The sequence below is a fragment of the Eschrichtius robustus genome, chromosome 6 (genome assembly GCF_028021215.1).
Source record: "Eschrichtius robustus isolate mEscRob2 chromosome 6, mEscRob2.pri, whole genome shotgun sequence".
Lineage (NCBI taxonomy): Eukaryota > Metazoa > Chordata > Mammalia > Artiodactyla > Eschrichtiidae > Eschrichtius > Eschrichtius robustus.
Genome location: NC_090829.1, coordinates 108,047,150 through 108,074,935, shown reverse-complemented (window position 1 = coordinate 108,074,935; position 27,786 = coordinate 108,047,150). Strand labels below are relative to the sequence as shown.

The following is a 27,786-nucleotide window of genomic DNA, read 5'->3' as shown; positions in this document are numbered from 1 at the left end:
AAGAGTAAAATAATACTTTTTCATGTTCAGCTTCATGTCCTAAAAACTTTGTCTCGGACTAAGCTTCTTATGAGCGTATTTGGTCCTGTTCCTTAATATCAACTTGCATCTTGGCTTTTGATTTTATTACTCCCAACTCAGTTATCACATCAAATACTTTTAACTTTGCCCTCTCTTAATTTGTTATCTTAGCCAATAACAGTATCACCTAGTGACCTTATACTCTTTCCTGGCATTCACCATGTTTAAATTCATCTATTCAACAATACGGCCTCTGGAAGGCAAGCATCCTAACCAGGATTCTGACTCCTCTTGAGCTGTCATCTTCCATTTCTACCGCTCAAAATCCTGCCATAATTAGAGAGATGAGTCAAAAGTTATATCTTTCACAAAGCCTGTTGCAATGTTCCTAATATAGATATGATGAATCTTTATGATTTTTTATAACTCATTTATGCCACTTACCATATCCTGCCAAATGTTATGTTTGGTTAGACATATTTTATATAAACTATTAAAGTATAGTATCTCAGAGAACAGATATTATTTTAGTTTCCTTATGTCCCTCATAATTCCTGGTTCAAAACTTGCACTGATTTGTTTATAGATACTTGTTAGATAATAATTGTGTAACCTTATGAAGTATCTAGTCAAGAATATATGGGTATACTTTAATTAACAACAACAACAAAAATGTTCATTGATCTCTTACCTGTCTTAAGATGTAAGTGTAAGAGTAGGACATTTTCTGGTAATTAAACCCATCGAGACTCATTGAAGATTACTCTACTATAAACGTTTCTGAAGTTTTGTTTTCCCTTAAGCAAAACTATATCTATAAAGACAGACACATAAATGTTTCATTGATTTTGTTTTAAAACAAACCTCAATTGTGATAAGTAAAACATTCAAAGTTAACTTGGCTAATAGTAAAAGTTATTTGTGTTTTACGAATTGCTCCCATGAAAAGTATAAAATCAATATCAGAATAAAAGGAAAACAAATTTCATTATAATTAAGTTGCACAACAATCAAATCTGAGGAAAAATCACAGCTTGTATGTATTCTCCAAGGGCCTAGATCAATATTTTTACAATAATTAAGAATATACCTTTCAATATATGTAGAAAGTTACTTACAAACTATGTTCAGAAACATCTCATTTGATCCTCAATAACAAAATAATCCTTTAAGTATCTTTAAATTTGAAATGATCAACATAATAAATTACTCCACAAGTAATCCCTTTCAGTCTCTTTCTGTTTATCTACCACATCCTTTGCTTCCAACTGAGACTTATTACAAAATTATGTTTTGAATTGGTTTCACAGCTTTAAGAAAGGCTACTCTTTGAACTTCCTTTGTATTTGTATTTTAAATTTTAAAAAAGGAGCAAGCAACCCCAGCTTCTGTTTTCCTGTTTTCTATTTTTCTTCTTCCTCACTTGATTGACAAAGTTTGGACTGTGGTTTATGGATGCAATATCCATCTACCCAACGGAGATTGCCTAGGCTAGATTTCTCTCAGAATCCTCCCTATGGGAACCCAATAAAATTAAAATTCTGCACTTGAAACCAATGTCAAACCCACTTTTCAATTAATTTTCATTTAAGTTCTCTCCCTCCATTTATCTAAAAATTTGATAGTATAAATGCGAGGTTTTATATACAGACTCTGCAGTATAATTTCTTGATTTAAAAGTTTGCTTAAAGCAGAAAAAGGAATCAAGATGTTTACATAACTCCCACACCTTCTTTCACTTTAGAGTAAAAATATTATAAGAAATAGAGGGGAATTAGGCTTTAAAAAAATCTCCTGAGTATTGAAGCTTCAATCACATCTACTGCCACCCATGGATTTTCTAAACTGAAATAAATGCAGTAGTCATCTTCATGTGCCATATAAGTATATAAGGCCCCAAGTTATTAAATGTAAGTTCATGCTTTGTCTTATATTAAAGGAAATGTAAGATATATGTAACTGTAGTATGTAATTTCTTTCTTTTTCCTTTGAGCCAGAACAAGATGTTTACTTGAATGCTATTACAGTGACTTATTTTTTTCTTTTATCTAGAAAAAGTAACTTAATTTTCACAGGATTAATTTTAGAATTAGAACCCAACATGTACTGTGCTTACTGAAGGAAAAGACATTGCAGAACTCAAGGGGGATATAGCCATTTGGGAAAAGGAAGATACTGGAGAGTGTATCCATTCCAAAATTTGGAAGACCTTTTACTCTTGTCCACTTTGTAAGGATACTAGGAGAATTCTTTCCTTAGGAGATCTGTATTGTGGGACTGATATTTCTATAACTGAACTGCTTATTCTTTATTCTTCTCAAGCATGAGCCTAAAAGGGAAAATGGGAGCTATGAAGCCAAAGCCCATCAATAGTCTCATCAATAGGTATACTCATCAATACCTAGGGAGTAAATGATTCCATATACAGTTGGAAGAATTAGAGGGATTGTTACTGTGGCATAACTTTACAGAATAAATGCCCCAATGACTAACTCAGGAGTTTCAGTGGATATTAGTAATTATGTTTATATCTAGTTCAAATATTAAATAAACCGGTAGTCTGAGAAAGTTGTGGCAATTCTTTCCAACACTAATTTATAAATAAGGAATTGTTAAAGCTATCAGAGATTCTCCTATTAGATATCTACAAAACAGTGAGTTAATGAAAGTTTTTTAAAAGTCTGTTAAGATAAAAACAACTTCACCAAGACGTTAGAATACAAGAGAATAAATATACAAGCATATTTGGTTCCTTTTTTCACTTTTATTTTGTTTTTGTTTTTTGCTTGCCCTAGGAAGAAACTGCTACACAAATATTTTTAGATGCCTAAGAAAACAAAACATCTTTTTCAGCCTTATAGATTTGGTAGACAAACATAAATTTAATTTCATCTCGTTCAGAAGATTTTCTACTTTTAGTTGAAAATTAATTGCTTTGAAAGGGGCAACTCTCTGGATTGGCTATCTTAATATTCTTGCTGTGGAGTTATACAGTATTATCTCATGCCTGATGCTGTGTCACTGTCCTCTTATTCCTGGTGTCTGGCTCCTACTCTTTTTCAGCCTTATCACGTAGAAACTGTAGACTGGAACCACTTTTTAAATGATCTCCTTTGGTTGCCTGAACAGCAGGGAAGATTTTTATTCATTTGCAGCAAGAAACTCAATCATTCTAGGTTCCAATTAGAGAAAGCCTAGGGGCCCTCTTTATTAAGCTGAAACACAAATTGTATCAAGACTTGCTAAACCAGTTAATATTTTTATGGTGAAGCTTATTTTATTAAGAAGCTTGAACATTTTAAGTACTAATTGGAATATGTATAGACTATTTTTAATCGATGTGTAAACTCTGACCTCCATTTTGTTAAAATTGCATCTTATGGTGCTAAATTTTTTGCCACCTTGAAGATTTATCATACAGAGTACAATCAAGAATCCTGCAATGTTTGGTGTCAGGAGTGACTTATACTGCTATAATCTCCTGTTAACCATTTTTGCAGGTGTTTGTTCATTATTTCCTAAAAGAGAGAATTATTATTTTAGAAAAAAAGTTTTTTAAATACTGGCAACTTGAATAATTTTTCTAAATCTTTAACTTCGTTTCTATACACAAAATTTAAAATATATATCTAAATTTAATTACATATTTACAGAGCCATGTGCTTTAAGATATGACTTAAAGCTTATGAACACTAACAGAGAAAAAATTGACAGTTTAGATTTGGGGAGTATAAATTTATGTATGGAAATGTATAGGTATTTGCATATAATTATATCTGTGTGTTTAAATTCCAACTTATACATGAATAAATATTGCCTCTTAATATAATAAAATACTTGTATTAAGCAGTATTTTAAGGATGAATTTTCTGAAATTCAAATTATCCTTAATGTAACTGTTATCTTAATGTTGGCCTTATGTGGCTTTGTAGAAAGGATGCACTTTCTAATTATTTCAGTTACATGCAGTTAATCATAATTTTATTGTGCCAGCTTTTTTCTTTAAAGAATTTTAAGGATGTCTATGGTCCAAGATTATCCAGTCTATCAGTTTTAAAATAAGAATTAGTAAATTCAAATAGCAACAAGCAAATGTGGAATATATGAAGAAAGTTGAGAAGTATTAATGGTTTGACTTTTATTAAAGATGCTATCAGAATGAGTTGTCTGTATAATTGGATGATATAAATTATTGTATTATTCTAATGTTTTTAGATAACAAGCTTTTACTAAAAAACTAAGCGATTTTTTTTACCACATTGCTGATCTACTTATTTTGATACAGTTTACAATATTTATTATTATTTGGTTCACAACTTTTATTTCTTTTACAAAATTTTGTCAGAAAAATATATATTCTTCATCTTAGAAAAGCTGTGGTAGTCATAGGCACCACTTATCAAGACCTATGTTCTAATTGTATTCACAACAACAAAGCATAAGTTCAACGTTTTCACCAAAATAAACAAATAATTTAAGCTTTTTTGAAAATAATTTACAATGATAAGATAAAATCATGTTTAAATTTAAAAATTTTAACATAGAAGAACTAGGAAAATATTCATCATGTTAGAACACAAGGGGTAGTGGGCAAAACATTGACTATGGATTCAGACCAGGGTTTGAATACATCTCTAATCTTCTATATTATTATCTGCATTATATTTTTTAAAATGATACTCACCATGTTCTTATGAGGATTATAGAAAATCTACATAGAGTAACTAGGACATTGTCAACACATGGTTATAGATACTCATAACCATTCTTATCATTAACAATTACATAAGACTGAACTCTTTGAAGGCAGAAATTCATGATTCATTTATCCTTTCTTCCCTGAAAGCAGGTTTTGAGACTTCTTTGCAAGTATTTGATTAAAGGAGAACTGTCAGTTTCTATGAGTTCAGTTTTTTCTTAGATTCCACATATAAGTGAAGTCATATAGTATCCGTCTTTCTCTGTCTGACTTTTCCACTTAGCGTAATGCCCTCAAGGTCCATCCATATTGTCACAAATGGCAGGATTTCCTTCTTTTTTTTATGACTGAATAATATTCCATTACATTTGGAATTCATTTTCTTTATCCATTCATTTGTAAATGGACACTTAGGTTGTTTCCATGTCTTGGCTATTGTAAATCGTGCTAAAATGGATATGGGTGCAGATACCTTTTTGAAACAGTGATTTTGTTTTTTTTCCTTTGGATATATACCCACAAGTAGAATCACTGGACCATATGGTAATTCTATTTTTAATTTTTTGAGGAACCTCCATACTGTTCTCCATAGTGGCTGCACCAATTTACATTCCCACCACCAGTGTAGGAGGGTTCCCTTTTGTCCACACCCTCCCCAACAATTATTACTTCTTGTCCTTTAGAAGGCAGCCATTCTAACAGGTATAAGTGCTATCTCATTGTGGTTTTGATTTGCATTTCCCTGGCTGTTAGTGATGTTGCGCATCTCTTCATGTACCTGTTGTCCATTTGGAAATATCTCCTTTGGAAAAAATGTCTATTCAGACTATCTGTTTTTAATCAGGGTTTTTTGCTGCTGACTTGTATGAGCTCTTTCTTTATTTTGGATATTTACCCCTTATCTTATTTATCCAGACATAATATTTGCAAATAATTTCTCTCATTCCATAGGCTGCCTTTTCATTTTTTACGTTGTTTCTTTTGCTGTGCTGAAGCTTTTTAATTTGACGTGGTCCCACTTGTTTATTTTTGCTTTTGTTGTCAAATCTGAAAAATCATCACCAAGACCAATGCCAAGGAGCTTCTTTCCTGTTTTAGGTTTTCAGGTCTTACATTCAAGTTTTTAATCCATTTTGAGTTGATGTCTATGTATAACGTAAAATAGGGGCCCAGCTTTATTCTTTTGTGTGTGGTGCTTCGGTTTTCCCTGCACTATTTATTGAAGAGACTGTCCTTTCCCCTATTGTGTATTCTTGCCTCCTTTGTCAAAAATTAATTGACCATATATGCAAGGGTTTATTTTTGAGCCTTCTATTCCATTTATCTATGTGTCTATATTTTTGCCAATATCATACTCTTTTAATTACTATATCTTTGAAATATCATTTGAAATCAGGAAGTGTGAAACCTCCAGCTTTTTCCTTCTTTCTCAAGATTGCTTACCTATTTGGGGCCTTTTGTTGTTGCATACAAATTTTAGGATTGTTTGTTCTTTTTATGTGAAAAATGCCATTGGAATTTTGATAGGGATTGCATTGAATTTGTAGATTGCTTTGGGTAGTATAGACATTTAATACATTAATTCTTTCAATCTATGAGCAAAGACCATCTTTCCATTTATTTGACCTCTTCAGTTTCTTTCATTAATGTCTTATAGTTTTCAGTGTACAGATTTTTCACCCCCTGGTTACATTTTTTTCCTAAGTATTCTATTCTTTTTGTTGCGATTATAAAATAGATTTTCTTAATTTGTTTCTGATATTTCATTGTTGGTGTATAGAAATTCAATTGATTTTTGTCTATTGATTTTGTATCTTGTAACTTTACTGAATTCATTTATTAGTTTTAAGAGTTTTTTAGTGGAATTTTTAGGGTTTTCTTTATATGCTATCATATCATCTGCAAGTGAAGACAGTTTTACTTCTTCCTTTCCAATTTGGTTACCTGTTATTTATTTTCCTGCTTAATTGCTCTGGCTAGGACTTCCAGTAAAATGTTGAATAAAAGTGGCCAGAGGCAGGGGTGGGGGATAGGGGAAATGGGTGAAGGTGGTCAAAAGGTACAAAATTCAAGTTATAAGATAAGTTCTGAGGATATAATGTATAGTATGCCAACTATAGTTAATAATACTGGATTGTATATTTTAAAGTTGTTAAGAGAGTAGATCTTAAAAGTTCTCATCACAAGAAAAAAAAAATAACTATGTGAGGTGATGGATGTCCACTAAACTTATTGTGGTGATCATGTGGCAACATTTACATATATCAAATCATTATGCTCTGCACCTTAAACTAGTGCAGTGTGGTGTGTCAGTTATATCTCAGTAAAGCTAAGGAGGAAAGAAAAGAGATAACTTGCAGAAAAATAAACCTCTAGAAGGATGAGAAAGCAGGAAAGGTAAGCGGGAGAAATTTCAGGTGGTTTCAGGCAAAGCTGTGCCCCAACAATGGTGGCCCCAAATGCAAAGGTGTAATTCCAGGTACCTCTGTGGAAGGCTGCTCCAATAGCCCACAGGCAATCCTCCAGAGTCCAGCAGGTATGAGACATTTAGCCACAGAATCTGGGCCGCAGGACCTGCTATCTATCAGTGACTACTACAGTGACTCAACTAATTAGCTCCTTAATACATGTCTGCTTAGTTAAGGAGAATAGAATAAAATTATAATTGCCATACCTCCAAAATCTTCTGAGTGAGTGCCTTATGGTTCTTTTGGTACCTTATAGAAGTTAGCACATAGTTATCCATGAAATGGGTGTTAAATATTATAAATTGCTTAATTAATTCACAGAATATGTAACATTTCATATATTTTTTGTTTATATGCATGTTTAAATCCAATAGGCCAGAACCTGTTTTGTGGACAAAGGATGGCGGAGAATTACCAGATCCTGACCGAATGGTTGTGAGTGGTAGGGAGCTAAACATTCTTTTCCTCAACAAAACGGATAATGGTACATATCGATGTGAAGCCACAAATACCATTGGCCAAAGCAGCGCAGAGTATGTTCTCATTGTACATGGTGAGTACCTTTTGACATTATTATACATGTGAGAATGACCTGAAAAACTGCTTAAATTTATCAAAATCTTTAGACTAATAAACAAATTTAAATGGGTTTTCTTTTTCTTTCATAAGGACTTCTCATAAGTGTAAATATCTCCAAGTTTCACAATTAATATGTTTCAAGTCAAACTAATAAAATTACAGCCTATACTCAAAATAAAATTTATATTTGTGAAAGATTTTTTTATTATAAATATACTGTATAATATTTGGTGGTGAATAGTAAATCATATTAATGGTTTTCTTTACGTTTTACAAATAAATGCTTTAAATTATAAATCAGAATCATGAAAACAATATTTTCCCTAAGTTAATTTTGGTAGTATTATCATAAAAATATGCTTTACAATCAGTATTACTAGTTTTACAAAGAGAGACAGCATGTAATCGAGATGTAGCAAAGACAGAGGCGTACAATACTAGTGAAAACTGCACTAATTTCTTATGAACAATAAGTTGAAACACCCACAGACATTTTTTTCTCCTCTGCAATAATCTCACAATTTGAGTAAATATAGGAAAATGGCAAAAAGACATGCCAATACCCAAGATTAAAAAGAATCTCTGTTTTTCCTAAACTCCAAAAGCCAGGACAAGTTGTTCATGAGGTAGCTTTAACATATTGTTAGACGCAGATGAACTTTTCTGAAATCGATAAATATCACAATAAACAAAATTAGGTTTCTTTATTGCAAGACTTCTCAGAGTTTATTTATAGGGTACAATGTGAATCTCCAAGAGAAAAAAGCATTAGAGAATGTAAGATTTTTCTCATATAGTTCACCAAGAAAACTTTTTTTAAGACTAATGTTGTGTTCTACACAATATTACAGTATTTGAATGAGTACTGTGTAAAAATTACACAATGCTGTAATAAATCCAATGGATCTTAGAAATCCTGAAGGGAGTACATTTATTTGAAATCTTTCTCATGAACCTAAGTATAAAATAACTGTAAGAAGCATGGGTTAATTTTATACCTTTCCAAAAAGGAATTTGGGAGATAAAGTCTAATTCTTTGTAAAGGGATTTAATTTTAGGGGAAAAATAATCCCATTTGTGTTTTTTTCGAAGATGTTTACTTTTTTATGATACAGGCCAAAATTGGAGAAAGAATAATGTATTGAATCAATTTACAACTTTATTTTCAAATTGCCTTAGTGTCTACCATTTCTCAGTTCTTAATAACACTTTTGTTCTTGAAGGCAAACAAAGTCTTGCATTGAATAGACTTTCCACATATAAACATCTTGAAGGTAGCAGAGCTGAGAGAGTAATTTCTAGTATCTCATTAATTGTGCAAATTCCAGCTTTTGGGAAAGATCAGCCTAATCAAATTAGACTGATTAATTGGAATTAAATGTAGTATCCCCCTGTAGATAAACCCTGCCAGGCTCACTGCCAGAGAGAATATAACAATCACTGAGTGTGTCAAGAAGATAAGTTAGATCCTTAGAGCAGGATCCAGGAGTAGCTTTCAGTTCGTGCTGACCTGGATGTTTAGATCCTGCAGTCACGGAAATGAAGTCTGATTCACCCTCAACTTGCTAAGCACTTCTCTCACCTAACAGTTTTTGGGAACCTAGGGGCATGTTGCATAGCATGTCACATTGTGTTGAAAGCAATATGGCATAAAAATATAGAGAATTAGAAGGGAAGTGACAGAAAAAATAATATACTTAGTTGAAAAGTATGTCATTTGTTTTTTTAAAGTAATTCAAGTGGGGAAAATTCATATGTTTTCTCAGTGTTTGCAAGCTAGCCAACAGCATGATTTCCTAAATAGCCAAGCTACCTTTAGGTAGTTGGCAGTTGACATATTTCTAATAAATACTTCTCTGAGCACTTTGTAAGAAGTCATTTTTGGCTTTGCTTTTTGAACTACAATTCATCAAAAGCACCCCATAGATTAATGCTATTCATGCTGCTAGATAAATGCTGTGAAGTTCAACAGTGGTTTACCTAGGATTATTGACACAAGTAATGAGAGGCTCGATGCAACAGTGAAACCATATTACACTGTGTTTAAAAAGGGCTCCAATTGGGTTCATTACAAAATAAAGGTTTTTTTTTCCTCCTTTGCGCACAGGGTATAATGTTTCATTAGTCACTGGTTGTATAAATATAAAAAGCTACTCTCTTCTGTTAATGGTTTGGCTGTTTCAAAACCCAACTACATGATGAAATTTGAGTGGTATTTCAATCTATAATGAATGCTGTATGCATTTCGGAATGGAGTGATAAGTGATCATTTGTGAGAACTTTACCCTTTTATCTTTTACACCAAGTTTGATTTTACATTAGCTGTGATAATTTAATATAGCTCTAGCACAGAAGGGCCTTTCATGAGCTGAGACTGTCTTTGATTCTACCACAGTTACCTAGGTTCTATTGATTCTTAACTTGATGGAGGTCAGAGCACTTTGCTGTGAAATCATCTGCTATCTCGGTACCGTCCTAATGGTTAGATTTTATTCTTTGGGTGTCAGTGGAAGTGCATTATTTAAATGTTTTCACATTTAATTGTTAACAGCACTGACTTTGTATGTCATGGACACTGGAGTGTTCCCCTCCACCCTAACCCCCATGATACCTTTGCAAATTTAAGCATTACAGTTGCAGATGGTAATTTGAAACTGCCAGTCTGGTTCTCACTCTCAATGAAAGGCCGAACAAAATTCAGTACATGTATACAAATACCTGTAAGATAAAACATTACACTTTTGAAACATTTGCACCGTAGAGATTCCATTAGGAAAAAAGGTACCATTTTTTCATTAACAAGCTCAGCAATGGAAAAATTAATCTGTTAAATTAGTAGCCATAGTTATACTATTAATTCCTGTGAGCACAGTTGTTTTTTGTTTTTTGCTTCTGTATAAAAATATTGAAGTTACTCTCATGTTATTATTGTTTTCATGCTATTTATTTCCTTTGAATGGCTAATTAATTCCATATTAATGGTCTTGAAATATGCTGTTCCATTGCTGTTTTTACTATTTGGAGAACTCAGATCAAAGGAAATATTCATTCATTCCTCAAATAAATATTTAGCATTTATTCACTGTGTGCAAATGCACTATAGGAGCAACGGTGGATAGCACTCAAGAAGCTTAGAGTTAAACATGAACGATAAGCATTCAAGTAAGTATAGTACAAAAATCAAAGAGTTATAGGAGTATGGATATACAATGATGTAGATATTCAGAGTTTGTGACAACATGGTCCAAGTGTCTGGAATTAAAAAAAAATAGTAACACAGTACTACTGGATTATTTATAAACAAATGGCATATGTCATAAATAGAAGTACCCACCAGTGCCAGGTACATAGATATATAATAAATCAGAGTATTATTATTATAATATTACTAGTAGTCTTATGATACCTTAAGGCAATCTCAGTCCAATGCTCTGGTACAAAATTTACCCAAAGGTTGTGTACAATTTACTGCCCATAGTCTTCCCTGAATGGTACCCAGAGCATAAATTAAGTTATCCCTATTGAAGAATGAGAAAATTCTATATTCTTGTTAACTAAGCAGTAGAGAAGATCATAAAAAAATCAACACTATAGCAAATTAATAATATAGAGAGAGCAGGATAAAAGTTATAATCACCCTTGTTTCTCTGATGCAACATCAAGTTCAGAAAGTTTAGATAAAATATCCTCTCCTCAAAGAAACACTACCCAGATCTCCATCTTTTAGTCTAGAGATCATAGAAGATACCTATTCATCACGCAAGGAATGGCTGCAGAGAACTGAGAATGACCAGAGACTAACCTTATTTTGTGGTTGGGGACGATTCAAGTCCTTATATTTATTTGTCCTCCATTTATTTAAAAAGTATTCTTTTGGAAGTGTCAGAAATTTATAGTACATGGGAAGTTTTGAAAGAATATCTATGAAGAGTGGAAAACATAAATTACCACTTCCCCCCAAATCCTATACTTCTTCCTCCTCAACTATCCCAAAGCCTTTGACCTCCCTTCACACTCATGCTAGAGAAAGGCATTACCATGCCTCAGAATACACATGGAAGATGGACAGTGGTGCTGGAACTCTTTTACTATCATCTGCCCTCCCCAGAATTCAGGAAGAAATACAGTAATACAAGTAGAAAAAATGAGTAACTTATTTCTTGTTCTACCAGTAGCTGTACTAACTATGGCAGGTCCACACTGTGGAGAGGAGTAACAGGGAGTCCAGTGTGAGCTTCAGTGGAGAGGACACTCCACTTAGGACCCATCTCAGGGCTGTCTCACACAGTCATGGCAGAGTTGAGATGCACTATTCCAGAACGTTGTTCATGATACTCACCATCTGTCTTCAAATTTACTGTTCATATTACCATAGTAGCCCTTAAATGAAATTTAAAATTATCTTACCACTGCTTTTTTTCCATTACTTCACTGTTTTTGATTTACAGAAATAAGCTTTTATAACAATTCATTACTTCTTCATTATCTTAACTCTTGCTGTTCTTATTTTGAATAAAATTACCCACTATGCACCTTTCCACATTTTTACTTTTCTTTATATGTACATATTTTGCTTTTTCTAGCAAATTTCATACGTATGACCATATAAAAACAAGTAAAATTTTTCATAACTAGTATTATTATTATAGTAGAAAGTGAAATAGTATAAAAAGCTTGTTTATGTAATGCCAATCAGTTTACTGACAGTTGCTGACTTTGTATCCCTAAAGTATCACTTGACAGTTATGGTTTGTTTTATATATTTGTTCATGTATCTATTGAAATGAATACTGATGAAAAATGTGATATTGCTTTTTGTTTGTTTGTTTGTTTCTGGGATAATTTACCTCAAAAATAACACACACATAGAATAAGATCCATCACATTTTATTGTTAGCTAGTAAGAACAATTATAAAAATAGTGTTTCAAGTTTTTAATTTTTATAGTAAGAGAGAATATTACTGCTAGAAATATCTATGTGTTTTCATTTAGTGAAAGGTATCAAACTATTAAATATGCCTTTCCAGCTTTAAAAAAATTGATACAACTGCTACTTTCATTTCACTTTACTTTTATTGTTTAATAATCAATGTCAAAATTACGCAGAGACAGAATGTTGTACACCAAGACATTACAGATTCCTGCATCAAACCAAGCTTCCAAACTGTTGTTCATTTAGATACCTGTCTCTTTCAGAGACTAGAAGTAAATGCAGGTTCACTTCCCATCCCAGGTGCTGATTCTTCCTTGCAGTCAATTTGCTTACCATGGGAAAGAGGGAAATTGAGTCATGGAGGGTAGCCTTTCTTTCACTTTAGCACACATTTCCAAACCATCTGTTATCTCCTTCAAATACTTAACTAAGGTACAAGATATAAATTCAGTTGCTTTAGGGTTTTAGTTCCTGATCCTAAATTTAGCAAAATAAATAATACATATATAGGTGCATGCCATACTAATTATGAAACAGATTAGGAATATCATAAATAATATCCTAAATTTCTTTTTAAATTTGTCTTACTCTAGAACTAAGCAAATATGATTATAATACATACTTTCCTAGTCTTAAGGTATATATTTTACATATTCCTTCTATGATTATCAATGATTTGAAAGCTAATGAGAACTCTCATTAATTAAAATTAAGAATATACTTCTGTGCTTCATAGTAAATATGTAGCTAGACTAAAAAGTTGGCAGTCACACTTACATTTACTGTTATAATTATCCAGCAACAAAACATTTAGAAACATTGAGAGTCTACATGATTTTTTTTGCTTAGCTGTGCTGTTAGGAAAGGTAATACAGATCAGAATGGAAATAAGAGAGTGAATCTTTGAGCTCAGATGAGTGGGTGGGGAGCAAGAAAGAGAAGACTGGATTAATGGACAGATGTACAGCCAGCCTAGCAAACATTTGAAAGGGATTCAGCTAAAATCTGTTTCCTCACATGGAAACAGACCTACCAGTTGGTAAATTAATTCTGCGTGCTCATAATGAGCATTTTTCCTTTGGAGATGCTTTCTTTAGAAGCATAGATGGAAAAATATACGGTGTAGGAAAAAAAGGATAGAAAAGACATCCATGTGGAACAACAAAGAGTGCACTGATGGAAGAAGCCTATGGCTGCTGCTCTCATCTCCAGTTGAGAGTTTCCAGACAATAAACTAGTTGGATGAGTCTTAAAACAGTACCTTCTTTAATTGCTGAGATAAAACATAGCATCTCTGGACATAAATAAGCAGGGAGAGCTGTGATGCCTGTGGGAAAGGAGTACCTCTGACTGGATGAATATGCTGTTGAACTCTGCAGAGAGAAGTGGAATGGGGTCAAGTAGTGGAGACAGGGGCACTGCTTTCATTATAAAGCATTTTGAAAGTGGATATGTACAGGCACACTCAACACGGAGTTGAGGCTAAATTTCATCTCTTTAAGATGAGACTAAAGTGGATAAAGTTTCACCTTTCAAGGTAAAAATTCATTGAGATACCACTCTGAAGTAAATGTTTCTGTGGTACCTAGATGGATCACTGACTAAAATGTCCACGCGGAAAACCCTCATTCCTGTCTGAAGGGAAGAAAGACTCTACCACCCAACAAATCCAACATTTAAAATGTTTTCCCTTGCACTCTTTATATATGATCTTTTCTGTCAATCGCAGTAAGGTAAGCAGAACAGAGGGGTTATACCCGTGGCACTTAGTCTTTCTAGATTTTTTTTTTTTTATGTTCAAAAAAGGCTAGATTATAGCTTTATAAAATGTATAGAGCTCTTCTCCCCAAGTATATATGCATTCATTCATTAGAGAAATTCAATCAATATTCAACCGCCCATGGGGGGAAATTTTTGGCATTCCTTTTTAGAAACAATGGCATGCCTGACTAGAAGAAGATTTTACATAAACTCTGCTTTGTAGCTTCTTACAAAAATGTAGTGTTCACAAACATTGTAACAACATATCACATACTTGTTCCAGAATCTAAGAATTATCCTTGAATCCTCTCTGCCCTTCTTTCCAATTCATCAGCAAGTTCTGCCGGCACTGTTTCCAAACCATTCTCCCAGTATGTCCACTACTTTCTACCATCCTTTCTAGCCTAGACTATTGAAACATTGTCTAATGGGCTCCCTGCTTCCACCTCTCCAGTCTGTTTTCCACACAGCTGCAATATATAAATATTTTAAATGTATATTCCTTCATGTCTTTCCCCATTTAAATTTTGCCAAAGGCATTTCATCACACTTAGTATAAAACCCAAATTCTTATTATCCTAGTTTATCAGTCCCAGATTTAGCACCTACTCTGTGACACTTCATCATTCTCCACGCAGTTCTGTCTCCCTGGTCCTCTTTCAACTCCTCTAAGACTTCAAGCTTTTCTCTTTTTAAGACCTTTGCCTCTGCCTGGAATGCTTATCCAGTAAGTATTGATACAAGGAATGCCATCATGAATGGTCTTTCCAAGAGTGATTTCTTATAATTCAGATCTCAGATTAAATGAATCTTCTCAGTGAGGCCTTTTTTTGTCCACTCTATCTAAAGCAGCTCCCAGTCACATATGACTTTATTTTAATTCTCTGCAGGGCATTTATCATTATTTGTTATTTTAGTTGTATATTTGACTGTAGATATGTACATGTATATGTATATGTGTATTATACACGTGTACATATATTGTATATGCATGCATTTATGTGCATATATTATATGCACAAAGCAGAAATCTTATCTTGGAACAGTGCCTTCTAAATAGCAGGCAATCAAAAATATTTCTTTAATGATTAAATTTATTTATCTCTCTGTTTCTCTCTTTCAACAGAAGAAACCTTAATAAAATAATACACGTATGTATGTATAGGTACATATATACATACATAAATATGCACAAACTCATATTCACATACATACACATATATACACGTATATACCTAAGTGTATATGTGTGTATGTGTGTGTATACACTGCCCTAACTTCTGAACCAAATCAGGGTAATGATATTCATTCCTTGGTCACCAAAATCAAGACCTTTAACTTTCATTCAATATTGGGAAAATAAGTGAGATGTATTTACTTGGCAATCCATATGTAAATGGCGCCTTATAGATTTAAGCAGTGCACAGTATGAATAACTGTGTATAGAAGAATTCACATCTCCAATAGAAATCTTTGAAATTAGAAGAGTTTTGCAATTGACTTCACATGTCTGTTTATCTTTTCACAAAACTCTATGACGATAGCTAACTTAAAACTGGATTTGTTTTTTGGAAGTCTATATCTTTTCTCTTTTTTTAATATATCATTTCTTATAAAGATAACATTTATCTTTAAATGTAAACAGATGTAAAACTTCTCTGAGGCATGGCCTGAAAATCCACATCACAATGATATTACTACTAGTAATATTTTACTATTCCAGGAAATTTTTCTTGAGTATCTGCTGTATATAAAGTGCTAGGCCAGGCACTGGAGATCCTATAATAAATAAGTAAACACTCTCAATTATGCCTGGACTTCTTAGTAAAAATAAACCAGTGAGGTGTTTTCACTCATATGTTTTACCATGATGCAATTTCACAGATGTTTCAAGGTCCCCTCATTAATTGTAATATTTCAGGAGACATAGCCAGGAGAATATGAAATTCCACGATTAGAAATATATTACTTTGGTAAAATGTTCACTTCTTTATTGAGCCTATATTTTAAATATAAATAATTTGGGGAAGGTTATCAATCTGTGTCACCAAATTCCATGTGGGAATTAGTTTATTAAATAAGCTTTTTTAAGGTTAAGAAAGACCTTGCTTTTGCATGAGAACTCTGAATTCTAGGGTTACAGGTGATAGGAGGGCATATTGAAAGTGGAGCTCAATAGGCATTTCTTCACAATTCTGCTTAACATTATTCTTAGTGTTTATTAGGGATTATCTGTTGTGGATACGTCCAAAAGACTCTATTTATTAATATGCTTGCACAAAAAGTATCTACAAATAGCGCTTGTTGGTTTTTTTAAGTTACAGGATAGCAAGTTTATAATAATATTTTTGAAACACTCCCAAGTTCTCCTTTAATTTTCGTTTAAATAAGCTTTTATATTGCAATATTAAATATTATATTTGAATGCACTTTACTACCTTTAAAAATCGATCAGACAACAAACATATATGTGAAAATTAGAATTCATTAGAATTAGTGCTGTGTAATAACTTCCAATTTAATGACAGCAGTTTTTAACTTATACAAGTTGGTAACGTAGTACAGTAGCACAGTTTAGTTAAGCCTTAAGGATATTTAGTTCAGGATTCCATTGTTACTCTTTTATGGAATTTGTGTATTAAATAAGAAGAAGAATCATTTATGCATAAATGACCAGGTCTAAACTCTGTTTTTTTAGATGGAGAAGCATAGATGCAGAAGGATTAAATTATAGGCAAAATGTCTCTCAGTTATTTTATCACAGAACCCAAATGAAAAATCAAAATATCTGGATTTTTCAATCAGTAATCTTCTACTCTATCATACTTCCCCTTGTGTATATTTATATTTGGTTTAAGTTTTTCTTCTAATGGGCGACAGTACTATTCTCTCAAAGGAAACTGACATCCTCACAAAACTTAAAGTGTTTGGTCAAATCATCTGATTTACTTTTTGGTAAAGCACTTTTTGGAAAGAACTCCCAGTATAGAAGTAGGTGGAGCTAAATGGTATGGAATCATCCACTTCAAAGGTATTTTTTCCCCACTTTAAATTGCACTTTCCTTTCTCAGTTTGGAATGTAAAGGAGTATTTTAAAAGAAAAAAAATGCATAGTTTTTTCAAATGACAAACTGATTTTATTCATCAACTCTTCTTGTAATTACATATGACTTTTGGTTACCACCTACAGTTTAAAATTGCAGTACTTTCTATTTTTCATTTTTCAAGAACAGCTTTTTTTTATTGTATGAGGATTCCATTTAGTATGTGAAGCCAGTTGAAGCTATCAGAGGAATGAAAAGGGATGCATTCAAATCTAATTTTTAAAAGGACTCCTTTTTATGAAGCAGACGAGGTTACCACACAGCTCTGGAAGAAGAGGCATGCTCTGGCTAGTTGAGGCCTTGTCAACCTGGTGGCTGTCATTTAAGTAAGAGCCTTGGTACTGTTATCCATTCTTATGCTATAACCCAAATAGGCTGCTACATGTAGCTGAATATAATGGGAACAGATAAACGTCCTTCTCTGCACAGGCAAAAAAGCAAATACAGTAAACTTTTCCTCTTACAATTTCTTCCAATGGCAGTGCAATTATCAGTAAAGTTAAGGATGCCTGTTATTTTTAAAATTCGGATATGCGAATAACTTCTTTCAAAAAGACACTTCTTACCTTAATACTTCTAGTATACATCAAGTTCTGACTAATAATATTCCACTAATAATCTTCTTTATCTCCACTAATAATCCTTGGTTTGAATTCACTCTTGATTATCCTGGGACCACCCAGGGGAGTTAGTGACATAAAGCAGAAAGGAAGTAGACATATGGAGTCCAAACTAAATGGTAGCAGTTTTTCTCCCGATTGAACACTAGTCCTTAGAGAGAAACAAGCAGCTTGGGCTTCTGGGACTCTTTAGACTTAATTTTGCTCTGAAAATCCATTCTGAATGGGCCAGAATGCAATTTTTAAAAAGAGAAACTGCCACAAAACAAAAGAGGTTGACAAGTTAGAAATTATTGTACACTGAATTTGTAGAGAACAGAGCATACCTTTAACCTGAAAAGCTCGTTATTGGAAAAAAGGTGCTGTACCACTCTTCAGTTTATTGTATACAGTGCTTGTTGGAACTGATTTCATTTTGACAAGGTTATACAGGATCTGTTGTGCTCTAATAAGCTCCAATAACAAAATGTGTTTGCATTTTTTGAATTCCTTCATTAGGATGTGAAAAAAAGGGCCCCTTTTCTGTTATTTTGAATTGGATATTGTGATTTAGAGCTCCACCACTTTTAAAAACATTGAAAGACTGCATTTGGAATATAAGATTCTTCAGTATGCTGCATTTTAATTTTTTAAATAATTTTTTAGACTTGAAGACTCTTAGCAGGAATTCCTAAAAATTACCTCATGAATGGTAAAAGGAGGAGAGAGGACAGTCTTTTACAGAGATTAACCATGTGTAAGGCTCAATTACTGATTCATGTTATTAAAAATGATACCATTTCCTATCTATTGACAACATTGCTATTACCACCAAAAGATGCATTATTTATAAAGCACCAGTCAAATTCAAAGCATAGAGCTAGGTACCCTAAGGAAGCACAGAAATATACCATGGAGTTGATGTCTAATTCTTCTGTTAGCTTATCATCTTATTGGTTCATGAAAAAAAAACAAAAACAAAAGAAAACACTAGTAATCATTAAGTGCCAAGTGAAAGTGATAGCCTCCCAGTTTTCAACCACTGATTTCACGAAGAGATTTCAGAATATGTATTCTGTTTCCTGTGAACTTTATTATTAATAAAAGTTAGAATAGTTGAGTGTATTAATTGATTATGTTAATTAGAGAAAATTTTTAAATGTTACCATAGTGCTACACATGTATTTTGATAAGTAGGGAAGGAGAGAGAGAGTTATGTAGCTAGTGAGAGACACATAACCCTGGGTGTGTTCATAGTAGTGTGTCATGAATGTAAACATCTTTGTCATGGCAGAGGGGTATAGATAACAAAATGAGGGAAGCAGAGATAAACTCAGAAAGCACAAAAAGTATTCAGAGAAGGGAAATCAGTTGGGTTTTAGTTGGTCAAGGAAGTCTTCACAGAGCAGGTAGGAATCAGGCTGAAACTTGAGAGTGGTGTTTTACTAGGTACATCAAGAAAAGCGAGACTATTCTAAGATGAGATTGGGTGATACTGAGGGGTTGGGTCAGAGTAAATTTGTCCCAAGTCAAAATTATATTTTTAAAAACAAAGACAAGTTGATTTATAAAGATTGAGCTTACAGTTTATTGGAAAGATAGGTACATAAATATACATGTCATGGTCATATAATGTATAATAAGCATGTGTAGAGGTGTGTGCAAAGTGCTTGAAAGCACGCTGAGGGAAGGTATTAACTCTACAGAATTGGGGGATGCTTTACAAATGAGATCGTATTTAAACTGGACTTGAAAGATAGACAAGAAAGGGAAAACTAATGTTGTGAAACAGGATGTGGCTCTGAGAACATGGCAGCAAAGAGAACAGAAAGAGCTGAGTCTAGAACTTGGGGAAAGCACTTGTGTCAGGGAAGATGTCTTGTGCTCCCGGCTTTGCTTTTCTGTTTATGTTAACTTGGTACTATAAGAAATAAAGAAAAGAAGCCAGGCATACATATGCTCTGAAGAACTCTAGCCCCTGTTGTTCCAGAAAACCTTAACACTGAGACATCTCAAGACAATGGTGGGTGCAGTTTGGAGTTCACATCAGAGTCATGTAGGTTAAGCAGGAGACATGGTGGACTGATGAATTTATCATAGCAAAGTTTAGCCATGGTCTCTGGACACAAAGATTTTAGTTTCCTGATTCAACAGCTTTGTTGTGTGAGCTAAAATTGTGTTTCTGCAAGTGAATAGGTTCTTACAGAAGTAACCCACAGTGTTTACACTGCATTTATTTGTAACCCAACAGTCACTCACATGAGTAACTTGTGCAGCCTACTTAGACTTTGTCTGCACTAATATGCAATTGTGCAATTGACTAGATTTGGGGTTCTGTCTGACATTATTGAAATACTCCTGAATTTTCCTTTTATGTCAGAATAGCACTTTATATATGTTACAAACAAATGAAAACTGTAATTTATTTTAATTCACATCTTATGTGTAGGGAAAACTATATGCAAATATTTTCATGCCTGGGACCTTTATTTTTCTCAGTTTCCTGTCAATAAAAATGCTCAAATTTTTCCTTTAAAGGACATCCCTGATTTTACTATGGATCCTATAGTTTTCACTAAAACTGTAAAGTTTTAGATAATGAGTCATAGACCTCTATGAATTAATTTTAATATCTTACTTAAATCATGAAGCTATTTTAGCAAGATTTATCCATTTTAGTATATAGTAAATAAGAAGTCCCCTAAGATTTAATGTGCTAGGCAAAGATTTTAAACACATAATCACAATTTCAGAGAATCTGGTGTTACACATTTGTATATATTGTGATAAAAATTTTTAACAACTTGAAAATATTTCTATATCATATTCAAACAAATTTCTTATTAACTAGAATATGCTTTTATTTCTGATTTTGAAGAACTTTATTGAAGTTTCTCTTGTTTGGATTTAAATTATATCTGAATAATTTATCTATATTTGCTAATTTATTTGATCAGGTCTAAACTAAAATTAAAAAATAAAATCTAGTCATTTTCACCTTGTGCACTTCTCAAGATACCTTTTTTTATGCACTACATATTTTATCAGTTACTAACTTCATTATTTATACTTTAACATCTAGAAAATATATAATACAGTAAATTTCTTTTGTAAATGCTGAACTTCTTATTTTAACCATTTTTTTTCCAGGCAAATTCAACAGTATTTGATTAAATTAACATGCTCTCCAAGGAAAATGACAATAAAGATTTGAGCCCATCTGTGTATTGTAGAAAACAGAGATGAAATATCATGTAGTTAATTGACTGACCTGTCTATTAGACAGTTATCATTCCTGAATTTTAATATTCATAAATTGCATACCATTAATTTTTCTATTTTTTATTTATAGTTATCTTAGTGTCCATTTAAATCATAGGATATAAACATGTAAGGCATATATTAAAATCTTCTAAATTTAAGTCATATTCAGCAAATTACTTATAATATTAATATGATTGCAGATTATGTGGCTTTATAAACAGAATTAGTAAATTAATGTTGAACCAGGAGTAACTTACTTTTATTATGTGTGTGCACATGTTTGTAATTCTTCTGCATATGAATCAATGTAGTTTTATTATTTGGAGAGATAAAAATGGATGCGTCTTAGGGGACAAAATGACCTGCATTTTCTATCCTGTACTATATTTGATTGAGTATTCTTTGTAGTAACAACATAATGGTTTTTAAAAGGTACAGGATTCTAGATACCTTAAAACTAAGGCAAATTATTATTACTCATGTTTCCAATTTCGTATTTCCTTATGAAAATGTAGCTTCATTCTCATAATCAATGTTTAAATAAAAGGCCAAAAGTGAATGCATCAAACCAGGACCTTTAAAATAATTGCTGAATGTTTCCAAATGTTGCCACTCATTTGTAGGATAAAAACCAGAGAGGTGGGTGTTTGGACTTAGGAAGGGGAAGGCAACTCAGAATTTTACTAATTTCTGCCTTGACAAGAGTTACAATCAGGCAGATAAAATAAATGATCTTGAGATGGGAGTGTTAGAGAAATTTCTCTCTCCATTATACTTAGGTTTAAGAAAATATTCTCTATAATATAACATATTTATACATATATATACATATGTGTGTAATTTTCAAGATGAGGAAACTATCTCAAAGTTCTTTCATCCATTAAGTGGGGATAATAATAGACAACTCATAAATTTGTTGATTTCATTCACCACTGATCACAATGAGAGTTACTTAGCGAGCCCTCCTGGTCGTACACCCTCCGTACACCCTTTCTTGGAAAGTCTCAAATCGGCTGAAAATGGAGAGAGTTCATAAGGTGGTGTGGAATACATGGATCTCAGGTTAGGCTCACACAGCTTTCAGAGTTGCAGGATATGTAGGCAAAGATTCATTTTGTTAGCAAGGCAATTTATTGAAGAAAGAATTTGTAGGTTGTAATCTTGAAAATGTATCCTTCAGAAAATAAAAATTATATGTATTAAACACAGAGAAGAATTTTTTTTTGAGCAGAAGTAATGAAATATTTTAGTTCTATATTGACTAGTTGACCTGTCAAAAAAGTGAACTTTTCTAGATCCCCTAAAATATGTTTTATTTTTATAATGCTATGAACAAATTCATTTAGTAAACTTTTATTGACCTTCTAAATTGTGCTAAGGTACCGACAATAAAGTAGGCAGAGTTCTATTCAAATATTAATTGCCAAGTGGGGAGACTGACAGCAATAAAATCAGAACAATAGAAAGTTTAGGTAAGAGAAATATCACACAATTTCCTTGGTCTTTCTGAGAATTCCAACTAATTCCAACTAATCTTACATTTTTGAGTTGTAGTTGATTCTGATTAATCTCCTGGTATTGAATATTAAGATTATTTCAACTTTTGCTATTTCACAATAGAGTTGAAATAATTGGATGGACATGAATGTGTGATAAAAAGAAAGAACAGAATGATGAAACCCTCAAAATTTTCGCAAAAATGCAAGTGTTTAAAATGTTTCAGAACATGTAGGATGAAATAATGTTACTAGTGATTAAAAATATGTAACAGTGACTGGGAGAGATTTCTTATTTGACAGGTCATTTTCTTGACCCAATTGTCATATCAGCCAAGGCTCTTTCCATCAAATTGCTTTTAGCCAGTTTGTTTTTAGGTACATATGAAGTCCAGGGGAGAAGATGAGAATGACGAGCAGATAAGCAAGAGCCAGACTATGAGTCAATAATGGTTAGTGGTGTTATCTCATCTATCTGGACCCCGTAGAAGACTCTAGGACAGTTCTCTTAAAGTGGATTAACAATTATTAAAACTACCCATTTTTTAAATGTTTTTTGAATATTAGCCTGGGGGGTGAAACCCTATATATCATGCATCTTCATATGGGAAATAGGATATTGTTGGCTTATATAAGAATGCTCATGAAAATATATAGACTATCTCCAAAACAAATCAGAGTTAATTATTACCCATCTTTGTTGATATGAAGTAAGAAAAAAAATCCAAACAATATGGGGTTTTTTGGCTTAAAAAAAAACACACCAAAGTCTGTTATTTGCACTCCAGAATCAAATAATATAGCTGGTTTTGAAACACTGCTTTTCAGATACAATGAAATTTTATTCTAACCCATTGTCTGATAGCAAATAATGTAATATTTTATAATCTGTGATAGGTTTGGTAATCTTGGGTTCTTCCCATGGAGTTTTAAAGGACTAATATTATTGTATATTCTTATATTTGTTAGCCCCGGAAGATATTTCCCTTTGCACTAATGAAATACATATATTTTGAGATCCTAATGAGCAAATGATTTTGCTAACAGACAAAGAATGTATTATTTTCTATTTTGGAAATGTGTGAAAATTTAAATTACTTTTTTTAAATTTAGAAAATGTCTTTCATTTACCTCCAGCCTGCCTAAACTATTTAGGAAAGCTTACAATGAAAATAAGAAGTTATTACAGAAATTAGTAAACAAGAAGCATATGTACATATATACATAATATTTATTCATTTATAATGTTGTTGAAGTCAGTTCTACTTTATGATCATGGTAATCACACTCCAGACAATACCCATTTTCTCTAGTGATTAATGTAGCACCATTGGGTTTTCAGAAGGTTGTTTTCTTAATGTGACTGGCCAGGAAACAGGTGTAAACATAAATACCAAAGATAAGAGAGTGATCTCATGCTGTTTTCTGATGTCTCCAGCATAGAGAATTCAGCAGGTTAAAGTCTGAGGATTGAGTAGGGCTATTTATCAGAAGTAAGGAACTAGAAAAAATTTGGTGTGACTCAGAGACTTTAACTGAGAGAATGACAGGAAGCTTTTTAATAGCAAAATAATCTATCAAACACTCTGAATATATAGGAGCTGTGTAGCAAACATGTGAAATCAAACCCCAGCACAGTAATTACAGGTAATTTGTGAACTGTTTCTAATTTCCTCACTGTGTAAATTATATGCCTATCCACTTGAGACAAGATTTGACTCTCTGAGGATATTACTGAAGTTCTCATTGCTTGACACAGGCTATATTGTTTCAGTGTTCTCTATGCTGCTTTTCAAAGTTTTAGCTGCTTTTGAGTGAAAGGAAGGAAGATTTTGGTGTTAAACTCTAAGCTATTTTTTCTCTTTCTTATGTTCTCTGTATTTGAATCTACTGTCAACTTTTGCCAACTTTGACTGATTATGGACTAGGGGTTGAATGTTATGGTTCAGATATATGTTCAATAACTTCTCCTAGGTATGCCAAATAAAATAAGTCATAAACAGTTCAGAATATTGAGTTCCATGCTAGTTGACCCAATACTTGTTAAAGACTCCTAGGTACTGCAAAATTGTTAGAAGGCGTTACCAGCTAATCAGGGTAAGAATTATAAGATTCTAAACTGTACATTAACACCATTTGTGAGAAAAGGAAAAGCAAAGTAATGGTAATAATAATAGTAACAATTGGCTTCTTTTTTGTTTGTATCTAAAGATTGCTTTCATCCTATTTCCTATCATTGTTTGCCTAAAAAAAAATCAAAGAGTATTTAACATGCATATATTCATTCATCGTTAACATTTCTTTAATCTTATCTGGTGGTGTTATTTGTGTTTATTTTCTGTTGTGTTGTTTCTTTGTTTACTTCTTTGACAAAGCATGTCAGTTTCTGTTTTACCTCTCTGTATTTTGTTACTGCATGTCAAACTTTTTAAACGACTCAGCGAACGAATGAATTCTTGTCATTTTAAGTTTTACTCTAAATATTGCAGGCAATCTGCTTATAATCAAACATTGCTCCAAGTTTTTGCTTTGTGTAGGAGCATGAAAAATAAATGAAAAAAAAAATGACAAGAACTGCGTGGTACCGCCAGCTTTGTACCTGATAATCTGTTTAAGCCTGTTAAAAGTTAAACCCAAATAAGATATATGTATTTGTAATTTGAATCATTTGTGTTTCTCTTTTGTTTGCATGATATGATTTTGTTTTATATTTCTTTTTCCACTCACCAGATGTTCCCAACACTTTGCTTCCCACTACTATCATCCCCTCCCTTACCACTGCAACAGTCACAACCACTGTAGCCATAACAGCCAGCCAAACCACATCTGCAACATCCAGCAACATACGAGGTACAGTATGCTTCTTTGTTATGGCCTGGAAAACACAGTAAATAGAGCTTTTATAGGTTTTATAAAGGGTAGAGGAATAGAGATCCAATTTTACTTACTTCTAAGAAGTAAGTAAGTCACCTCAGTTACTATCAGTTAGGGTTGTTGGAATAAAATATGAGACAAGATGGTACATTTTAATTTTTCTTAGTGTCAGTTATGACTCTTATGAAAATGTTTCAGAATATAGGTTGAGAATATATGGAGCTCTGCAACATTGAGAGTTTAAAATGTGAACATGGGACACTGCTTTTTTTTTTTCCCTTACCCTATAAAAGCAAAGAAATAAGATGTTCAAAAATGCAGAGGTAGTTTTTGCTTTTTTTAAGACCCTAGTTTAATGTTAATGATTTGTTATTCCTCTGCAACTAGATTAAAATGCCTGCAGTGTTGAATTTGTTGTAAAATTGGCATAATACAGGGGTCATTATAAACTACACATAGAACTTCTAGGTAAATATTCAATATGTCAGCCTAAAGTGATTTGCTGAGTGGAGCTACTTATTCTACTAACAGAATGTTCTGAAAACAAATGTTCTAGACTTGTCCAGGATGACAGGAATTGATGGTTGGCTCCATGAGTAATTTCTGGCATCAGTTTACCAATAAGTATGTTTGTCTCAAACAGAGCAACCTAAAAGATATTGAAGTAATCCTTAAGGGCAAAAATAATTATTATGTCATGGTTCAGAAATATAGAAAAGCATTTCTGAGTAGTCTTTAAGTGGTTAGTAGATGATGAAAAATAAAAAGTTGTTTGAGCACATTAGAGAAATACACATTTTAAACTTTATTTCTGCATAAGCAATGTTCAGAGACAATTTGTCCTATTTAAGTCTGTCATTTACTCTTACACATGTTTTGTGTCATGTTGGCTGTCCTAATATGTGTTAAATGTAACAATTTAATTTGAAATCATGAGGACTTTACAATAATATATATCTAAAGTTTTGTCAAGGATAGACTTAATATTATTTTCCTTCACTTGTAAAGACTGTTCAATTAGACTGTTTGTGTTTCTTAGAATTTTTAGTAATTCTCAATATTATATTGAGTTGCTGCTAGCTTTTACTTTATAGTTATTATATTACTTTTTCTCTTGTTCCAGAAAAATATTTTAGTATCTAATAATTGTTAATATTTAATAATTTGGTCAATTCTGTTATACAGTGTACAAGATTGATAGCTAAAGCTTGATGATAGTAACAATAAGAATTTCTCAAAATACCTAGTATTACGAAAAAAACTGTATTTGAGCTAAATCTATAAGTAGAAGAGTTTAAAGATCATTCTTATAACAACTTATATAAAAATGAGTAGAAAAATAATAAAAATGAAGAAAAAGTTAAAAAATACTTTATGATGTTATATGAAATGTAAGATATCTAAAGTTCTACTTTGCTTTAATTTATTGTTTTTCTAAAGATATTTTTACAAACAGTAATTCAAATGAAATGCAATTTACTGCTTACCAACAAAATCTCTATGATATTGTTAAGTTCTGACTGTACAAACAAATCATTTTGTTGGAAAAGGAGAGAGATATATATTGACTTAACTTTTTTTAAAAGACCTAATTATAACAAAAAAAAGCCTGGTTCATTTCTTCTTCAATAAATATTTATCAAGTACCTGCTGTATATATAAATGGCACTATGCCAGGTCCTAAAATTATGGGGATTAAACATATTGTATCTGAAATCACTAGCAATTAAATTGATGCATTTCCCCCAAATAATCAGTGTCTATACTTAATTAATGAAAAATATTCATATTCTTCGTGAGTATATATATATATTAGGCTAAAATAATAGAAAATATTTTATTTCAAAGTGAAGTGTTTAACAGATCTTTTATATTTGTTCACATGCATCTTAAGTGACTCTTACCTGTTCCATTTTAACCAGCCTGCTAAAAAGAAATCAATTTTCTACTTTTTCAAGGAAATTCATTTTTTAAAGGTTTCCTAAGA

The 27,786-nt window shown here is 32.4% G+C and overlaps 1 protein-coding gene across 2 annotated transcripts in view; it reads left to right on the top strand.

The window, feature by feature from the left end:
- The window catches only part of CADM2 (cell adhesion molecule 2), a 249,991-nt gene that overhangs the window by 161,358 nt on the left and 60,847 nt on the right, over positions 1 to 27,786 (top strand). The window contains exons 5-6 of one of the 2 annotated variants that reach the window (XM_068545631.1): positions 7,563 to 7,741; positions 25,656 to 25,775. In XM_068545631.1, the coding sequence (XP_068401732.1) occupies positions 7,563 to 7,741; positions 25,656 to 25,775 (299 nt within the window). The remainder of the gene's footprint in view (positions 1 to 7,562; positions 7,742 to 25,655; positions 25,776 to 27,786) is intronic. The other variant, XM_068545629.1, reaches the window with a different exon arrangement.